The sequence below is a fragment of the Ursus americanus genome, chromosome 6 (assembly GCF_024610735.1).
Source record: "Ursus americanus isolate L20-20 chromosome 6, mUrsAme1.1.p, whole genome shotgun sequence".
NCBI classification, from domain to species: domain Eukaryota; kingdom Metazoa; phylum Chordata; class Mammalia; order Carnivora; family Ursidae; genus Ursus; species Ursus americanus.
Genome location: NC_142132.1, coordinates 5,043,050 through 5,061,095, shown reverse-complemented (window position 1 = coordinate 5,061,095; position 18,046 = coordinate 5,043,050). Strand labels below are relative to the sequence as shown.

Below are 18,046 nucleotides of genomic sequence, written 5' to 3'. Positions count from 1 at the left end.
TCTCCAGCCCCCTTGGGAGGCCAGCACCAGCTGAGTAGGGCTTTCAGGCTAGGGACAAGAGCTTGGACTTCATTCTCAGTGCAATGGAAGAGATGGCAGTGTGCAATTTACATCATTAGAGATTGTTATCGATCACTCTAGCTATTGTATGTCAAAGGTTTTAGGGAGTGAATAATGGCAGCAGTGAAGCCAGGCAGCAGGCTCATGGCACGCTGCGTCAAACATGTTGGCTATGTCCATATGGCACCCTAGGGAGTGTAAGAGAAGAAGTCACAAACTGGGGAGTCAGGAGCAAACATCAGGACTCTACAAGGTTGCCGAGGGAGATTATGTAGAGAGTTGAGAAGGGGGTCCAGGATGGAGCCTGGGCACTTGGAACATTCAAAGTCTGATGGGAGGAGGGTAAGCTGGGAAGAAGTGGTAAAGGAATAATCAGCGAGGGAGGAAGAAACCAGGAGAGTGTGGCGTCATGGATGGTGAGAGGAGAAAGTGCCTCAAGAAGGGAAGAGGTTGATAATCTGTGTCCAGTGCTGCTGAGAGATCAGGGGACATAGGGACAGAGAGGGGACCACATGTTTGAAAAGGTCCTTGGTAACCTTAAAAGAAAAAGTCATGATGGAGGTACCAGCCTGCAACAGGTGGAGGGACTTCTTTGGCCTATCTTTAAAAAATCCAGATTTTTAAAATTATAAAATGATAACAACATGTTTGTGAGCTGATGGTAGTAATCTCTGAGAGAAAGAGAGAGAGGGCGAGAGAGAGAACATAAGGGAGAGGGGGAGATAACTGTAGGCACAAAGTCCATGTGGAACTGGGGGGGCTTGGCCCCTCATGGGAGCAGGGACTCTCATCCGTAGCAACCAGGCAGGGAATGTACATGGGAACAGACGTGAGTGGGCTGATAGGTTTCATGGTGAGAAGATGACACAGCACCTGACTCACTGAGCTTTCTCAACAATGTAAGAGGCAAAGTCATGAGCTCAGATTTGTATGTCAAGGTTGGCGGGTGGGGGGGTGGTGGGGGTGGGGGGGAGTACAATGGGGCCATAGGAGGATTAGAGGAGAGGGTATGAAACCCCCCTTTCATAAACTGAGAGGATGGGTCTACTTACCATGTACTTGATGCTTATTGGGCAAAGCGGAGGTCACGGGGGATTTGTGGTCATGAATTTTTGCATGAGACCAGGACACATTATTGTCGGGTTTTCCTTTGGTCATAACCTGAATGAGGCTCACAGATGGGGTCACTTGGGTTTGCTCAAGGTTGGAGTTTTGCCAGTCGTTAGAGGGAGAGAGAAGTACTTTTAGGGGCATGATTTTGATGATGGACTGTGGGCTCTGAGCTCGTCGATAGGGAGGAGGACCCCAAGTGGGTGGTGGCTAATGAGGATGTGGCCAGAACACAGACTGGAAGCCTCAGGTAGCTGAGGGGTCTCTGGGGCAGGAAGGTGGGAGGCAGAGGCCGGGCTTGGGGGGAGTGGCATTCTGGAAGTGATGCATTTCTGCGTGGCTGCTTGAGCTGGTGAGAAAGATCACCCCTGATATCTCACCACCCCGCCCATCCAGCTAGGACCTGGGTCAGTTAATTTCTGTCTCCAAAACCTCTCTACCTCCAAGGCCACCCCCCTGGTGCATGGGCCTATCTTTTCTTCTGGACTCTACTCACAGCCCATGGAGAGGGCTGACTGACCCCATGGAGGGGTCACTGATCCTCCCTTTTTGCCTGCTTCTGGCAGCCAGACCATTCTTCTAAAACACAGATCTGACTGGGCAATCACTCCTGCCTAAAGGCCTTTAATGGCATCTGTGGATCAAGTCCAAGGCATGCAAGCCCTACGCGGCAGGGATCCTGCATTATGTTCCAAAATGGGTCTCTGCAGCAGCCAAACTGAGTCACTGGTAGGTCCTCAGGACACCTGCTGTTCTGTCCCTTCCTCACAGTCAGGACTGAGCTCTGTCAGGGGCTTTTACCATCCCCCATCCTGACTTTGGAGTTTCCATTTCTCTCTTCGTTCACTCCTTTGTGGATTTGCTCATCACTGCACCCCAGAGCCTCACACGGCCCCCGGCGTAGAGTGCACCCTACTGATTCTTTGATGAATCCCTAGACAAAATGTTGACCGGCTGCAAAGAACGTTCCCTAAAATCCTTTCAGGAGGCTGCCCAGCCTCTGGCAGAGCTCAGTGCTTTATAACAGGATTTTCCCCTCTCACGGTCGTTCCTTAGAAAGGCCATTTGCAGCCACTATTCATCGGATACCTACGAAGTATACTGCAAAGAGCACATCAGTGATTAATGGGTTTATCAAATAAAATGCCATTCATGATATGGGAAAACTATGTCTAATACAACATCTGCTTTCTTAAAAAATTCAGAGTATCGTTAAAATAAAATCAAAGTGTAAGAAAAATAGGACCACATGCAGAAATTTGTGACTAAGAACATATGTTAGTGAAAAAAAAAACTAGTAGCATATTTTATTACTAATTATCTACATCAACATACAAAATATGTCATTTATCTCAAATACTGTTTTTGACAGTTTCTAAAAATAACTTTATCTCATTGAATTGAAGGCCCTGTCAATGAGAAGATATACCACTATTTCACGCATCACCAAGAAAGAAAAATATGCCACCAATTAACTATGATACCTTTATTGTAAAATATATACATATCTGCCCCAAATGTCTGCCTCTAGCAGAAGAAAGAAAGAGCTTAGAGCTTATTTATTTCTTTACGGTGGTTCTCAACAGGGGGTGATTTAGTTTCCCTTCCCCAGGGCGTTTGGTCCATCTAGAGACATTTTCAGTAGTCACAGGTGCGGTGGTGTGCTATTGATATCTGTTGAGTAGAGGCCCAGGATCCTGTTAAACGTCCTGCAAGGCTCAGGGCAGCTTCGAACAGCCAGGGCAGCTTCGAACAGCCAAGGATCATCAGCTGAAAATGTCAGTAGTGCCAATGTGGCGAACCCAGGCTCTAAACAAAAAGGAGATTTGCTTATGCTTTTTACATTCCACCATCACCTTCTGGATTTTCTTTGCCTTTTCTTTCCATAGAACAAGGATGTGAAGCACTGGGCCCATTCTGAATGCATGTATGAAAACCATAAAAGCATTTTAGGAGCAACCATGAATTGAAGCAATGATTTATTTCAATAAGTTAACCTAAGCCCTGCACAAGCCTTTATTTCTCCTACTCTAATATAAAACCAGAAAATATACTCAGTCACATTCTGCATTTTAATCATACTTTCAGAGGGAATAACAGTTATATGAATTAAGAAGCAGTAAACTTAAATTGATTTTTTCATCTATGCTGAAAGATGCAGACCTTGATGTGTGTCATAATGCGTGAACAAAGGAATCAATTGTAGAATTTTTTTAAAGACACCCAAACCCTAAATTACACTGAGTTGATAGTCTTTTCCAACTGGTAACGTGTCTCCTTAACATCATTTGAACACAGTTCCACATCACAAGCTTAGCAAGGAGCAAAACCCCGTAGCAAAAAAGTTGGTGCTTGTGGGAAGTTTCTGGGTGTTATAACATGAAGCTCTGGAAATTATAAAAGAAGAGGCCTTCTTTGATCTTTTCAGTCCAAAATCTGCCTGACTTGATATGCTTGACCTTCTGAAGCATGATTCAGAAAGTGTCACCCAACTTTAGGGGTGACCAAGGAGAAGCGAAAGTCAAGAAGAATTTGTTCCTTCTCTCTCTGGCTTTCACGCTGATGTCACGAGGACATTTGTGAGAAGGGCATGGGTGTCTCTAAGACAGTTACCTTGTGACAAATAAGTAAACTTTCCCTGAGCAGTCCATTAAATTCCAAGGCTGAGTCGAGTGCTAACCCGCCCTTTAAGTGTTGGCCATGGGTCTTCGCATGATCTAACTGCATCGTAAATATTCGTCATAGACATCTGACTCCAGGCCTGGTCACCAAAAGAGACGGGCCAGTCCCAGGCAAAACCCTCATGAGCCAGTGCCAGGCAGAGCTCCTGACTCCAGTCCCATTTCTCACTCCATTACGTGCCCAGAAGTCACCACCCATATTCAGGTAGCCAGTGTTTGGCATTCTGTCTCCTCCCTACAATCAGAACCTGGTTGAAAGAAAGTCTTGCACTAGACAGATTAGGATGGACTTAATTTGGTGATAATGCTGTGGATTCAAACATTTTGATCCTAGACTCTAATTACATGGCAAAAAGCTCTGCTTCTGGTTCACAGGAAATCAGGCCTTGATCGATAGTTTGGAAAAGAAGCTGAGATGGTGGAGCTTTGGCCCTGCCTCAGAAGTCAGAGCTGTTTTGGGGCACCTGGGTGTCTCCGTTGGTTAAGCATCCGACTCTTGATTTCAGCTCAGGTCATGATCTCAGGGTCGTGAGATCCAGCCCCACATTAGGCTCCATGCTCAGTGCAGAGTCTGCTTGAGATTTTCTCTCTCCTTCTCCCTCTGTACTCCCCACCCCACTCATGCTTTCTCTCTCTCTCTCAAAAAAAAATAAATAAAATCTTAAAAAAAAAAACAAAAGAAGTCAGAGCTGTTACATGACCTGAGCCCCAGCCCTGCCCTCTCACAGTATCTGCCCCCCTGCTGCTTGGGTCCTGTTTTTAATCAGCTCAAAATGCAAACACAAATCATGCTAATGGAACTTTAGCTGAGAATTCGATGAAGACAAGAGATGGAGTTGCCTTGTTCACTCTTGGGTCTCCAGGTCCTAGAACAGAGCAGGTGACCAAAAGAGAGGTATCCAGTGAAGAAACGGTAGACAGAAAACCTCTTGAGTGAAACATTGTTTGGTGGGATTGATTCACATTGTGCGAGTTACTTTTGAAGGCAGAAGTCTTTCCTGTGGATATATGCCGGGGTTGAACAATTGATTTAAAGGCTTCCTACTCTAATTTTGGTTACCATGCTTGAGAGGTGACTGCTCTTTGGCCAGCTGATGGTGTGGGAGGAGAGTTCCCTACCCCCAGTCATGGGGCCAGGTGGTACTGTCAGATGATCTTCTGACAGAGGGAAGGCCAGTATGCCAGGAACAATTACAGGGCTAGATCTGAGAACGAATCCTGATTCCTTCACAGAGCATTCAAGGCTTTTTGTGATTTATTCCCTTTAATGAATGTTTACCAAACAGCTACTGTGCTAGTTTGCTGTATCACAAAACACCCCAAAATGCCCTGACTTAAAACAATAATTATTTAGTATTGCTTATGTTTCTACAGGCTGGGGTGGCTGATCTAGGCTCACAGTGCTGGAAACCTCTACTGACCTTAGCTGATCTTTTCCACTTATCTACAGCTGACTGCTGGCCAGAGGCTATGGGCTAGGTGTGTCTGGGCTGCTCTACCACACGGGTCTCTCATCTTCTGCCCAGGATCACAGGTCAACACAGGTGTGCTCTTCTCAAGGCAAGGACAGAAGTGCAGGAGGACAAGTCCAACCATGAGGTGCTTTCATGCTTTTGTTGAACTATGTCTTCTGAGCCAATGACAAAGTCAAGGAGTAGGGACACACACTCTCTCCATGGAGAGGAGAGAAAAGAGGGAGTATATATATCTGAACAAAGATCTAATCTACCATATCAAGCATGTACCAGGAATATCCCATCAACTTCATTCACTAGTAGGTCTTTGTACTCTTACAGGTCCAGCCTTCCAAACACATGAGTAAAGGAGTGCCATGAGGGTAGATGGCAGAGGAAGGAAGAACCACCATCTGTTTGACTTTGTCTGTGATGAGATAATTTGTACTTGTCATAGATTTATGTCTAAATTGGTAATTCTTTTCTGTAGGGGAGGAGGATAGGCTTTGGATCGCAGGAAATCTGAGAATGTGATGAAAGCTTTGCTTCCTCTTCCCAGATGAAGGTCCATATACAAAGAAGTACAGTTAGCAACATATAATTTTAGAGGAGTTAAGGGCTCCAAAGTCCATCTGTGGATCTCCTTGGGATTTCATGGATGTCTAGCCAAGAGCATCTGGTCTAAAAGCTTCTACCTGGAAGGCCCAGAGAAGTTGGGATAGGCCTGAGTTATCAAGAAGGATTTCTGGAAAGCATGTTGACATCAGACTCCCTTAAGGGACCTGAAGGGACTGTGGGATTTTCAGATTTGATAACGTCCCTGAATCTCCTATACTGAACTGTTTCCAAGTGATATGGATTTATTTTAACAAACAAAAAAGGCACCAACAATATACTCAGCAATAGCTTCAGAAATGTGAGGCTCCCAAGAAGAAGTTCCCAGGAGACAAAGCAAACACTGGAAAAGAAGAGAAACATTTTAAAGCCATTTAAGGCAGTATATGGTTAAGCATCCAAATGAGGCCATCAAGGTAAGTGCAAAATGTGTCTCAGACAGTTGTCTTGCAGGATCTCTGAGGATGCAAAGGGGAACATGGGCCTTAAAATTATAGAGGGCTGCTCTGCCCTGGAAAAGTAGGGTAACAAGAGACAACCAGGTAACTCACTGTCATGTCTACAGGAAGGACCAGGTCATGAGCTGGGGTTGGGCATGGGAATGAAGGAATCTAAGAAATGTCAAGTGATGGGATGGGAAAGTGGTACCAAGAGAGTCCCACTAACATCTTGCTTCAAAGACACAGAAGATGAAACTTTGAGGGCGTGTGTGTGTGTGTGGGTGGGGGATTGGTTGGTCAGGGAGGGGGGGGCTTGAGCGTCATAAGTGCTGTCTCCTCCAGAGCTGAGTAGATGAACAATGTTCTAGGTCCATGAGTTGGGTCTGTGGCCCACTGTTTGAAGTGTGGTCTCTAAAGGCACACAGAACTGCGATCAAAACCTGGCTGTACCCTTCACAAACCCGGTGATGTTGGGCAGGCTGTGAAACCTCCATGGACTGAGTCTCTTCACCCGAGGGTGGAACTGGTAAGAGTGCCTTCTTAGCATCGTAATGAGGACTTGCTGAACTGACCCAGAGAAAGGGGCTGTACATTCTTCAGCGTATAGTAAGTGCTTAGTAAATGAACACATCCTCAGGTGTGGTGGTTAAACTTTCTTGTGAAGTAACTAGTCTGTGTAAAAAGGGGCGTTTGGCTTATGTAAATGGGGTGTCAGAGGAGAGAAATTCGTTTCAAGCATGGATCCGGAAGTTTAACAATATCAACAGGTCTCTATCTCTGTCTCTCTACCTCTCTCTCTACCTCTGTCTCTCTCTCCCTCTCTCCCTCTCCCCTATTTTCCCTCTTTCTCCCTCTTCATCTTCTCTGACTTCTGGCGTGGGCCTCGTTATCAACCTCGCTTTTTGTACATAGTAGTACTGACGTTCTCTGGCCCCTCCAGGTATATCTCATCCATAGTAATATATTTTTTAAAGTTTTACTTTTATCACAGTTTTATCACATGAACCTGATTTAAAGGATTGACTAGCTCTAAGGGGGAACTTCTATGAAAACAACACTTCCTGCCTCCTGTTCCATTCCCTATCTCAGAGTCATCACTTTCAAACTTTTTGGCTGATTATCTTTCTATTTACCTTTCAATAACACGATCAGTTTGGATTTTTTATTTTTCAGCATTATAGCATGAATTTTCTCTGTACAAATTAGACAATTCACCCCACTACGGAAATACACCATTTCCAACATCTAGCTCCCAATTTACTTAAATTACCCCTTGGTTAGATCATTGTTCAATAATTACATTACTGTGACTATGCAAATGATAGTCTCTGCTGAGTCAAGGAGTTAACTGTGATTACTTTTGTTTCTTACATAACTTTGTTTAATTGGAACAAATGTCTTTTTCTGTACTTTGGATTTTCTTTTTCTTTTTCTTTACTTGTCTGTAGATTTGCCACTAAGTCAACCCCAAATTCTCCCATTCTCTAATTCTCCTCTCAAGATATGCAGATATTCTAAGGCTTTCATTTTCTTATCTCTCCCAGAATCATCTGGCACACACCAATAGGGACTTTTTGCCCTTCAGGCCTGGTGTGTGGGTCTCACTGGGGATTGCTTCTTACCATCATCCTGGGAATTTTCTTGCTTTGTCTCCTGTATTGATCTCCTGTTACGTGTACCTCTCATATTTTCTTCTTTCTAGGTGCATATGCTTATTCTTGGTGGAGCATATCCTGAAGTGCTTCCTGACAAAGGGTGTGGGGGAAGTATAATTTGGAGACCTCACATAACTGAAAATGTTTATTATAGTCTTCCGCTTAAGGGATAGTTTGGTTAGGAATAAATTCTAGATTGGATATCTTTTTTTTTTTTTCAGAATTTTGAAGGCATTGATCTAGTCTCTTCCAAGTTCTCAATGTTAATTTTTTGAGAATTCCAAAACACTTCTGGTGTCTCAATCTTTGTAATTTGGTAATTTGGAAGTTTGTAGGATGCAAAAATTTTATGATGGTGTATCTTAGTATGGGTCAAATTTATCTGTAGTGCCAGACACTTGATGAGTCCCTCCCTTCCCAAAAATCAGTATCTTCTGTTACAGAAAATGTTATTGAATGTCTTTATTGATGATTCCCTCTCTTCTCATTTTTTTCCATTTTCTTTTCTAGAATCCCTATTATTTATATGTTGGAACTACTGGATGGGTACTATTCTTTAATTATCTTAATTTTTCTCCTTAGCCTTTTTTCTGTAATGTCTGGGAGATTTATGCAAACCTGTCTTTCAATCCTTCTACTGAGTCTTTTTTTATAGTTTTAATTTTCATGAGCTCCTTTTTGTCCTCTAAATGATTTGCTTTATATAGCTTTCTTTTCTTATTTTATAGACACAATATCTTCTCTTCTCTCTGGGAGAATATTAGTTAGGTTTTTTTTTTTTTTTAAGTTTTCTTCTCTTGCATTCTCTCTTCTTTCTTTCAAGTTACTTTTACTTCCTGTTTGTTGGTTTCTATCGTTCAGGATAAAACAGTGTTGCTATGGACTTCTCTCCCATTTTCTTTGTTCTTACCAGTTTGGCCTTTGTAAATATCCTGTACTCATTTCAGTTGCATCTCTGAGTTATCTGTTTATATGAAGAATGAGGCACTAAAACATCCATAAATTTTGTGTGTGTGCAAGTGGGTACTGTTAGCCCTGGACTTTAGTGGTTTTCACTTGCCTGGGCTACTTTTATGAGGGAAACCTAATGTCTGTATCTCTAGGTTTTTCATCTTGAGCTGGGCAGATTCCCCAGAGAAGGTGTTCCATTCACTTGTCTGGAGGGTAAAGACCCGTCTAACAGTGTGCGTGAGCTGTGCCAAGGAAGAGACCCGTGGGTCTCAGCACTGAGTATAACATTTGTTCAACCTTTGTTTTCAGAAAAGTAACCCCTTAACACCACCACTTGATTCCCTCTGTCGGGAGACACTCTGCTTTACTGTTTCTGTAGAATAGACCTATAGTCCTCTGCTGGGGCAGTTGTCTGGACATGGGAAGTGGAGAGGGGTTGTGGGATTGAATTGAGTCATGTCTTAAACTTCCAGCTGATCCTCTTCTTTTAAGTACCACATTCACTGTATCCAAAAGCAACTGGTTCCATGAAGATTTAAGACTGCTGATGGTTTGTCATTAAACTATTTAAATAAGAGCTCTTCTCAGGATCTAATTGGTCAATTGCTCATCACTCAACAAAACACTTGCTGTCATCTTCTCTTCCATTCTTTTTGTTCTTAAGTGTTTATTTTAGCTGGGTTTAATGAGACACCAAAAGGAAATGTGTGTGTTTAGTTTTTGGTGTTCTTAAAGCTCTTTATCTCCCAACCTCCATGTGATATCCCCAAAAAGACTATGATAAATATGTTGGATCACAGACCTCAGCTCCCAACTTGGCACCAAACCCTGTGATCTTTGTTCTCTTGAGAATCTGGGTGACCTGCTTTTCCTTGTGGTAGGCAAAGAACGACTGTATGACGGACAACTACATGAGAATCATACCAAGCAGCGGTTCCCTAAAGAAAGGGATGTAGCACTGACAAATAGGTAACAAATGTCCCAGACACAGGACAGCTTTGTCCTCCAAAAGGTGCTGATCCCCTTGAGGAAGCAAGGATTTCCCTCGGTTGCTTTGTATTAAAAAAATGTTGGCTCCATCTCAGAAACACTGGTTATCCAAGCAGAAAGCACCTCCTTGATGTTTTCCCTATTGTAAGCTTCAGCAACATCTGTTCACACTTAGCGCTCCTGAATCAATTTATTAATGTGGATGCCCATTGGTTTGCAAGGACAGCAAAGGCTTCCTGGAGACATTCTATGCCCTGGAGAGAAAAAAGGAGGCCATGGCAGGCAGCTCTTTCAGAACTCTGGGACTGGGCCTCTGGGTATGCACATGGAAAGGGGTAGATGCAGTGCGCTTCCTTTATCTGAGTGACCAGTGACAAAGGGACGTGATACTTGCTTCCCTGCTTTCACCTCAAAAGTCCGAAAGGAGGGAAATCCATTGTGGGAAATTTAAACAATCTGTGTGCATTATGAGGGTGGATGTTCTTTTTCCTGTAAGTATTTTGTGTTAGTCTCTGGAACATGATGCTGGAACACCCAAAGAAATAATGCCATCTTTCTTAAGTGTTAAACTCTAAGTGAAACAAACTTGTGGTTTCTTTTGAGACCTCTAGCTATCTATGTCACAATGACACAGTGTAGAAGACAATGCTATTGAAGGACGTTTTTAATGGCAAACTTTAAATGAAGTCAATCCTTGGTAGCTCAGTGACAATGCCTGTGTGTTATTGTCCTTTTCCAACTTAACAAGAACAAAAAAAGAACCAATTAGTCACATATGATGAGACATGATGACATTTTTACTCCTGAACTTTTCTGGTATAAAAGGGTCACCCAAGGAGGATCTGACAGTAAGTGTGAGGAATTTGGCAATAAAACCACCAGTCTGCAGAAATTTCGGAAAATCCAAAATGATTAGGTAAAAGACTACCTTTCTCCACAAAGAAAACTGTTGAGTTCATATGTGCCTTTTTACTTATAGTTGCCTAAATGAAACTAATCTTAGGTTTTTTTTCCCCCTACCCTACAGCTCATTAAAATTCAGCCTTATTCTACTTCTGTTGATTTCTACAATGCATGTGTTCTGGTGTTATCCAGTTCCAGCTTCTAAGGTAAGAGTTTTGCCTCTATTTTTGATGCTTGACTAGATGGCTCGTAAGTGTTTAAGTTCAAAGTAATCTCAAGGAATATGTGACAGAAAAGTAATTTCTCTTATTAGAGCTTTCAATGAAAACAAATAAGTAGAGTCATGAAATTAGTGAAAAGATGCATTTATGTGACAAAAATAATGCTAGACTTATTAAAATTTGTTTTGAATTATTTAGGAGCTGGCTCCTGCATTGAAAAGCATGCATTTCAGCATAAAATGTACATAGTTTTGCTCACGACAATTTATTTATTCCACGCGTCCACTCATGATCAAAGTGAACATTTAACCATTGAAAATTTCTTACAAATACAATGTATCAGTTTTTTTAAAAATAGTGAGTTTACCAATTTTGTAAAAATGGTAACTTTTTCAAATAGAGAATATAGATAAAATACCATCTCTCAATGAAATATCACATAAAATATTAATTCATGTGTTTATTCAAGAATATTGATTGAATGTCTAACATTAATCATTGAACTGTTCAAAACATTCAGAAAATGAATGTCTTTCTTTGGAATTTTTAATACTACTTCTACATGATATTTCAGTTGTTTTAATGTCAATACTTTGTTTAAAACTTTAAAATGTTTTTTGTCACTGATAATGTTCTGTATTCACTGAAACTTAACCTGGAATACTGCAATTACTGAATCAATGTAATTCATGAAACTACTTTTAGGATAATGAGATGCTACGTAAATCCTAAATAATAGATATATGTCCAAACAGAATGATCTAGCTGTTTATATTATTGGTCTTCTTACTAATCTTTGCATCTGTCATTTTTCTATTGCTTGTTTACTTTAGTTAGCTTATTTTTTCCTGATTTAGTCCTATGAGCATTCAACACTAATTGAGTCATTGATTCTATAAGACACCAACCATATTGATCAAGCTGTTGAGTCACAACCCGCAAATTGGTATATTTTCTCAAGTGTCTTCCTAATCACTTTCTATTCTTTTCCCGAAGGTTTATTCATGACATTTCTGTTGAACAAGAGACACTTGTGTGTGGTTTTTTTTTTTAATTAAGAATGTACTTTCTTCTAATGTACTTACAAATCTGCTTGCCCGTAAATGAAATGTTTCTTCTTTTCATGCATTTTCCATATTTCTATTTTTGCATGTGACAATTTCATTCTCATATAACTCCATCATGTAGCAATGGTACCAATTTGACTGTTTAAGATGAGTAATTACAGACAAATGATGCATAGACTCTTGTATATTTGTTGTGAACTTCATAAAGTACATCAACTAAGCAAGTATACCATATTATTCTGTAAAGTCAGCTCTGGCAAGGACTCCCTTCAATGATTAGCAAAGTACATCAGTATCTTTTTAGGGATGTTTTCAGCATCTTTAACCAGAAGTGATGTATTTCTTTTGCAATACAAAGGTGGTATCATGAGTATTTCTGGAAAGAACTGGAATGCTTCCCTTCCTGAAATGACTCATAGGCCCCTCCTTGCTGGGGATTTAAAATAGATGGCATTATATCATGCTTAGATTTCCTCCATTAACACAGGGAAAAACACATAGTGGGCATTCAAATAAGAGTTTTTGATTGGTTTCCCATGACCAATATTTGTGAAACTCTGTCTGCCTGTTCCCAGGTCCAAAGAAAGAAAAAAAAATGCCCATCTTTTTTTTCCCAGAGGCTAATGGGAATGATTTGCCTGGGTGCTCTGACCACTGGAACCTTCAGTAACCTACCCAGGCATGGGTAGGCACTTTTTTTTTTTTCACTCTGTCCACATTTCAATTTCCAAAGTAACCTGAAACCACACGTGTGTTCCTGCACCAGTAAAGGCAAAAATGTGTAATTTTTACTCTGTAGTATGTTTCTTTCCTTATAACAAAACCATTCAGCCCCCTTTTTCTTTTATTGCTCTCATGTGGCTGAGAAATGGGCTTGGAGTCAGGTGCTTCCACTCAACTCCCTGCTTCACCTACAAGCCATTTTTTTAAAAAGATTTTATTTATTCATTTGAGAGAGAGAGAGTGAAAGCAAGAGACAGAGCACAAGGAGAGGGAGGGGCAGAGGGAGAAGGAAAAGCAGACTCTCCACTGAGCAGGGAACCTGAAGCCTGGCTTGATTCCAGGACCCCCAGGATCATGACCTGAGCTGAAGGCAGATGCTCAACCACCTGAGCCACCCAGGTGTCCTACCTACAAGCCATTTAATTTCCTCATTTATATGCAACTTATGAATCATTGAACACGACATCAAAAACTAATGATGTACTATATAGTGACTAACTGAACATAATAAAACAATAAATAAATGTATTTCTTCTTAATGACAAAAAATAAAACTGAGGAAATGATAATACCACTTCATACATAGAGCTTTCTGAGGGGATAAAATGAGATGATGCACATAAAGGATTTCCCACAAAGAAGATCATTGATAAATCTTCGCTCCATTTGTCGCTGGAACTTGCAGTCGTACCTCATCACCGTGTGCTTCCTCTGAAACCACAAAGGAGGGGACGTAAGACAAGTGCTGAAAATTCTTACTTGATCTCTGGGTCAGGCCCGCTTCTTGGAACTGCCAGCCCTATTCCTTGGGACATGGCCCTTTGCTCTTTACTTGGTTTCTTCATCTGGAAAGTATGGGGTTGAACTGCACATACTCCATGGTCAGTTTGAGCTCTTGATTCCAGACATGTACTTCTTTCAAGACTAAGTGCCCCCTACACTATCTGGGCCTTCAAACCACTGATGAGGAACTGAACCAAAGTCAAAAGATGAAGATGCTATTGGCCAAGTAGCAAAATAGCCTTATGGAGAGCCTTGCTAAATGGCCCAGGACAAATCTCAGAGGGAAAGTGTCTCCAACTGAAACTTGAAGTTTGGTTATCGTGGGTTGTTTTTCTTAGTGATTTTTAAAAAACTTCCCAGGACTAATGAGTGCCACTTGAAAGATTCTTTATCAAGTAAGAGCAACAAAATAACTATGAATGGTGTATGATGTAAGTCCCCAATGACAGCAATTGCATAAGTAGTAAAAAAATTAGACAAGAGAGTAGATAGCTCTGAATAAAATTTTGTATTTAGATAAAGTATATGTTGTGTTCTAGCAAAATTTCTCCCTCAGAAAGTTTGGAGACATTGGATTTATAGCCTTAAGATTTTGAAGCTTGTTACTATTGAAATAAACTTTTAACCCTAAAGCTGTATTCTCTCCCTCCTCCCCCATCTGAATTGCCAGGTGTCTGGAAAATCTGATTACTTTCTCATCCTGCTGAACAGCTGCCCAACCAGGATGGACAGGAGCGACGGACTAGATATTCTAAAGCCCATTTTTGAGAAGACATTTATGAAAAGGTCCTTTCGCAATGGAGTTGGCACAGGGATGAAAAAAACTTCCTTTCGAAGAGCAAAATCATGAATAAGTGTGCAAAGGACTCTGGGAATTAATCTCAAACTTTGTAGAGTGTGACTAGTGTGCTAAAAGTCAGTTACATCTTTATCATTAAGTATTGGTGTGCTCTCAATTCTTAAATATCATTTCTTTCTGAGCTGGTACAGAGTAAATTGAGTTTTAAAAAATGTAAACCTGCCTCAAACTTCCCCTGCAAGAGAATAAACTATTTATGTGATCAGTTAGCAACTTCCCTGGCTAAGGATGGACACATCTGCTTTGATCTTAAATTGGCCAGAAAGTATGAGCATTTTTTACTGTAATGACAATGGTATGATTTCTTTCCTGCCTGTAATACTGTAATATCATAATACTGATTTCTTTTTCTTTTAAGTACGACTTTCTGAAATGACTCAGCAGGGCCAATTCTTTTGGGATGTACTATTTCAGCTTCTAAAAGAGTCTTGTGAGATTAGCCAAAATTAAGATTCATGCTACCACTGTATTTTCCTCAATCAACTGATTGATACCAGAAACAAACATCACCTGTGCCCTGTGGGAGTAACTCTTGCTGTTCTTTCCAACAAATATACTTGGACACTGATTTTTGTTTTGCTTGGAAGTTTGTGATTTCCTTTTATCTTAAAACACTGAAACACTGCCAGTAATAATAATGACAACAGAGAGTCTGCTGGTTGCCCTGTGGTGTGGGGGAATGGTTTGTGAGCCAGTTCCCCCAAATTGTGCTGATTAATGCCCCACTCCCTCCCTCTCCAGGAAAGACCTGGACTTTCCTTCTGCTGAAACTCCTGACGTTACTTTTTTTTTTTCTTAAAGTGGGCATGGAGCCCAACATGGGGCATGAACCCCTACCCCAAGATCAAGACCTGAGCTGAGATCAAGAGTAGGATGCTTAACCAACTGAGCCACCCAGGTGTCCCCTGACATCACTTCTTTTAAAAAGATAATGCAACATTGGTTGATGGGTTATTTCTTCAAAGGCCTGACTTTAATAAATGTGTATGTGCATGTCTGATTCTGCAACACGCTAAGGACATTCTGACCAAGAAAATCATTATGTTTTCCACTTCACTCTATGTGTATAGACACAGATGAGGTGAAGAAGTCCTCATGCACTTTAAAATGGACTAGAGACCCTCATGTCCTTTTGCTTTCTCTCCCTGTGGTCCCTGCCTTTGTTCTTATGGGGACAGCTTTAGAAATCTAACCAGTTGGCCAGCCACAGTTCCACCCTCCCTACCCTCTATGACCAAACTTCTTTTGGAGCACCTGGAAATGCAGTGAAAGAATTTATCTGTTAGGAACGTCCTGTCTGCTCACAGGCTCTGAAGCACCATGAGACCTGATGGATGAGATGCAAAGTACTTTCAATAAACTGGAAAGTCTGACAGCAGACTGTCGAGGAATCTAGATTTTTTTTTTTTATCTGCCTGGCATTATTGGCAGGGAGGCTAATTAGCTAGCCCAATAAGTGTTATTTACTCCTGCGAAGTTGAAAAATAGTTACTGCACTAATATGCTCATGGTTAGTGCAGTGTCAATTGGGCATCGTGTATAGGGAAGAGATTATTGTTGCAAAAGAATCTTCCTGATTTTCTATTTGCATTTATATGGATTGGTTGGAGTAATAATTGGAAAATTTTGTTTCGCACTTCTGGATCTAAAATATCATTCTAACCTCAGGGGGAAAAAGGCCTATGAAAAAATAGTGGCACTCTAAAAACAATATCAAAGGAAAAGCTGGCAGTAGGGAAATTTACTTTCTGATGAGAAATTGTACCTCTTGCTAAGATTTTAGGAATATAAAGTGTTTAAGATGAAAAGTACTTCTAAGTCATGTTTGGATAGTGTCATTAGAGAGGTGACCAAAGGCTAACCATGTCAACCTTGGGGAAAGCAAACCCTAAGCCAGTGTAGAAACGAAGTGGCCAGGGCACTGTATTCAATCCTTGACACCAGTTTCTGCAGGGCCCTGAGCCTGCCTGCTCCCAAGCCCGCATGGAGAATGGCCTTGAGTGACAGGAGGTGGAGATGAGCTGGTCACCAGTTGTTAATGACTCTTTCCCCTTCCCTTGTCATGTGGGAGTGTTGATGGAGGCCTGAATTTCACCTTCAGAGCCAGCTGCCTCAGGCAAGGCTTTGGAGGCCCTCAGAATCCACACATCCCAAGGGAGGAGTAACATTGTGAGTTAGTTCTGGTCAGCTGTACCTTAACCTGTTTAAGTTTCATTTCTTATCTGGAGAGATTTTTTTTAAGACAAGACAAACAACTCATAAAGTTCATGGGCACCTGGGGGGAGGATGCTGGTGTGGAGAAGGTGTGCACAAAGCAGGACTGGGCAGGCAGGATGCCACACACCCTTGGGCCACATGGACCTCCTTGGATCCCAGCACAGTGTTTACTCAGTTGCACAATCTTGCCCAAGCTTCTAGAATCTTTCTGAGCCCAAGTTTCATCACCTATGATATACCGTTAGTACCACTGACATTATAGGATTGTTTATTTGCTTAATCATTTGTGATTCATTCACTCAACCAATATTTATTGAGCACCTAGTATATTCCAGGGAGAGTGTTCTAGGCAATTGGAATGCAATCATTAAGAAAACAAACCAAATTCCTGCTCTTATTGATCTTTTATTGAAGTGGGAGGGGAGTTGGAGAAAAGATGATAGTTTTGTTAGATGGTGACAAATGGTAAGGGGAAACAGTAGGAACAGGGAGAGGGAGGGTGGAGGGTGTTGGTATAATCTCGGATAGTGTTGTCAGGGAAGGTGTTGCTGAGAATGAGTAGTAAGAATTCCAAAATTTCTACAGTGGAGTGATCAGGGAGAGGGTGTAAAAGATGAAACCAGATGGGGAGGGGATTTATGCAGAGTCTTGTCAGAACTTTTGTTTTTCCTCAGAATGGCATGGAAAGCCACTCAAGAGTTTTGAGCAGAGAAATGACATTATCAAAAATATCTTTTAGCCATCATTAATTTGTAAGCATGAGAAATAAGAGGCATACCTAGTAAGTCTCAATAATAGCAGCAGTAATTCCTTCTGTGATTGACACCCAGGAACTCAGATTCCCTTCCTTCCCTGCCTGTTTCACATTTCTACCCTGGGATATAATTACACTGTGAGCTGGAGCCCTTGATTGGGCAAGGACCCTGGGAAGGGAGAACTGTCGCTCTCCAAGGTACTCAAAGAATCCTAATGAGAGATGACGATTCTCATCCCATGAACCAAAACTTATCTTTTTTTTTTTAAAGATTTTATTTATTCATTTGACAGAGATAGAGACAGCCAGCAAGAGAGGGAACACAAGCAGGGGGAGTGGGAAAGGAAGAAGCAGGCTCCCAGTGGAGGAGCCTGATGTGGGGCTTGATCCCGGGACTCCGGGATCACGCCCTGAGCTGAAGGCAGACGCTTAATGACTGAGCCACCCAGGCACCCCCAAAACTTACCTTGAAGGTGAAATTCTACTGAATTCTTTTACGTTAGAATGAGGAGCATTTTGTTCTTACAAACATTTACTGAGAATTCCATAGCAGCGTCCCAAAT

General features: G+C 41.6%; 1 protein-coding gene across 1 annotated transcript; it reads left to right on the top strand.

Annotated features, from left to right (window-relative positions):
• Positions 1-10,741: 10,741 nt before the first annotated feature.
• On the top strand, positions 10,742-14,503 carry NPS (neuropeptide S). Its single transcript, XM_045809352.2, has 3 exons — positions 10,742-10,872; positions 10,984-11,065; positions 14,324-14,503. Exons 1-3 carry the CDS (start codon positions 10,742-10,744, stop codon positions 14,501-14,503), a joined length of 393 nt encoding a protein of 130 aa, XP_045665308.2.
• The last annotated feature ends 3,543 nt before the right edge of the window (positions 14,504-18,046 follow it).

What these genes read in the sequence shown, in the direction of transcription:
- NPS (XM_045809352.2), top strand. Translation starts at nt 10,742, where the DNA reads ATGATGACATTTTTACTCCTGAACTTTTCTGGTATAAAAGGGTCACCC. An exon ending in GGAAAATCCAAAATGATTAG is followed by an intron (nt 10,873 to 10,983) that starts GTAAAAGACTAC and finishes CCTACCCTACAG; the next exon opens with CTCATTAAAATTCAGCCTTA. An exon ending in ATCCAGTTCCAGCTTCTAAG is followed by an intron (nt 11,066 to 14,323) that starts GTAAGAGTTTTG and finishes CTGAATTGCCAG; the next exon opens with GTGTCTGGAAAATCTGATTA.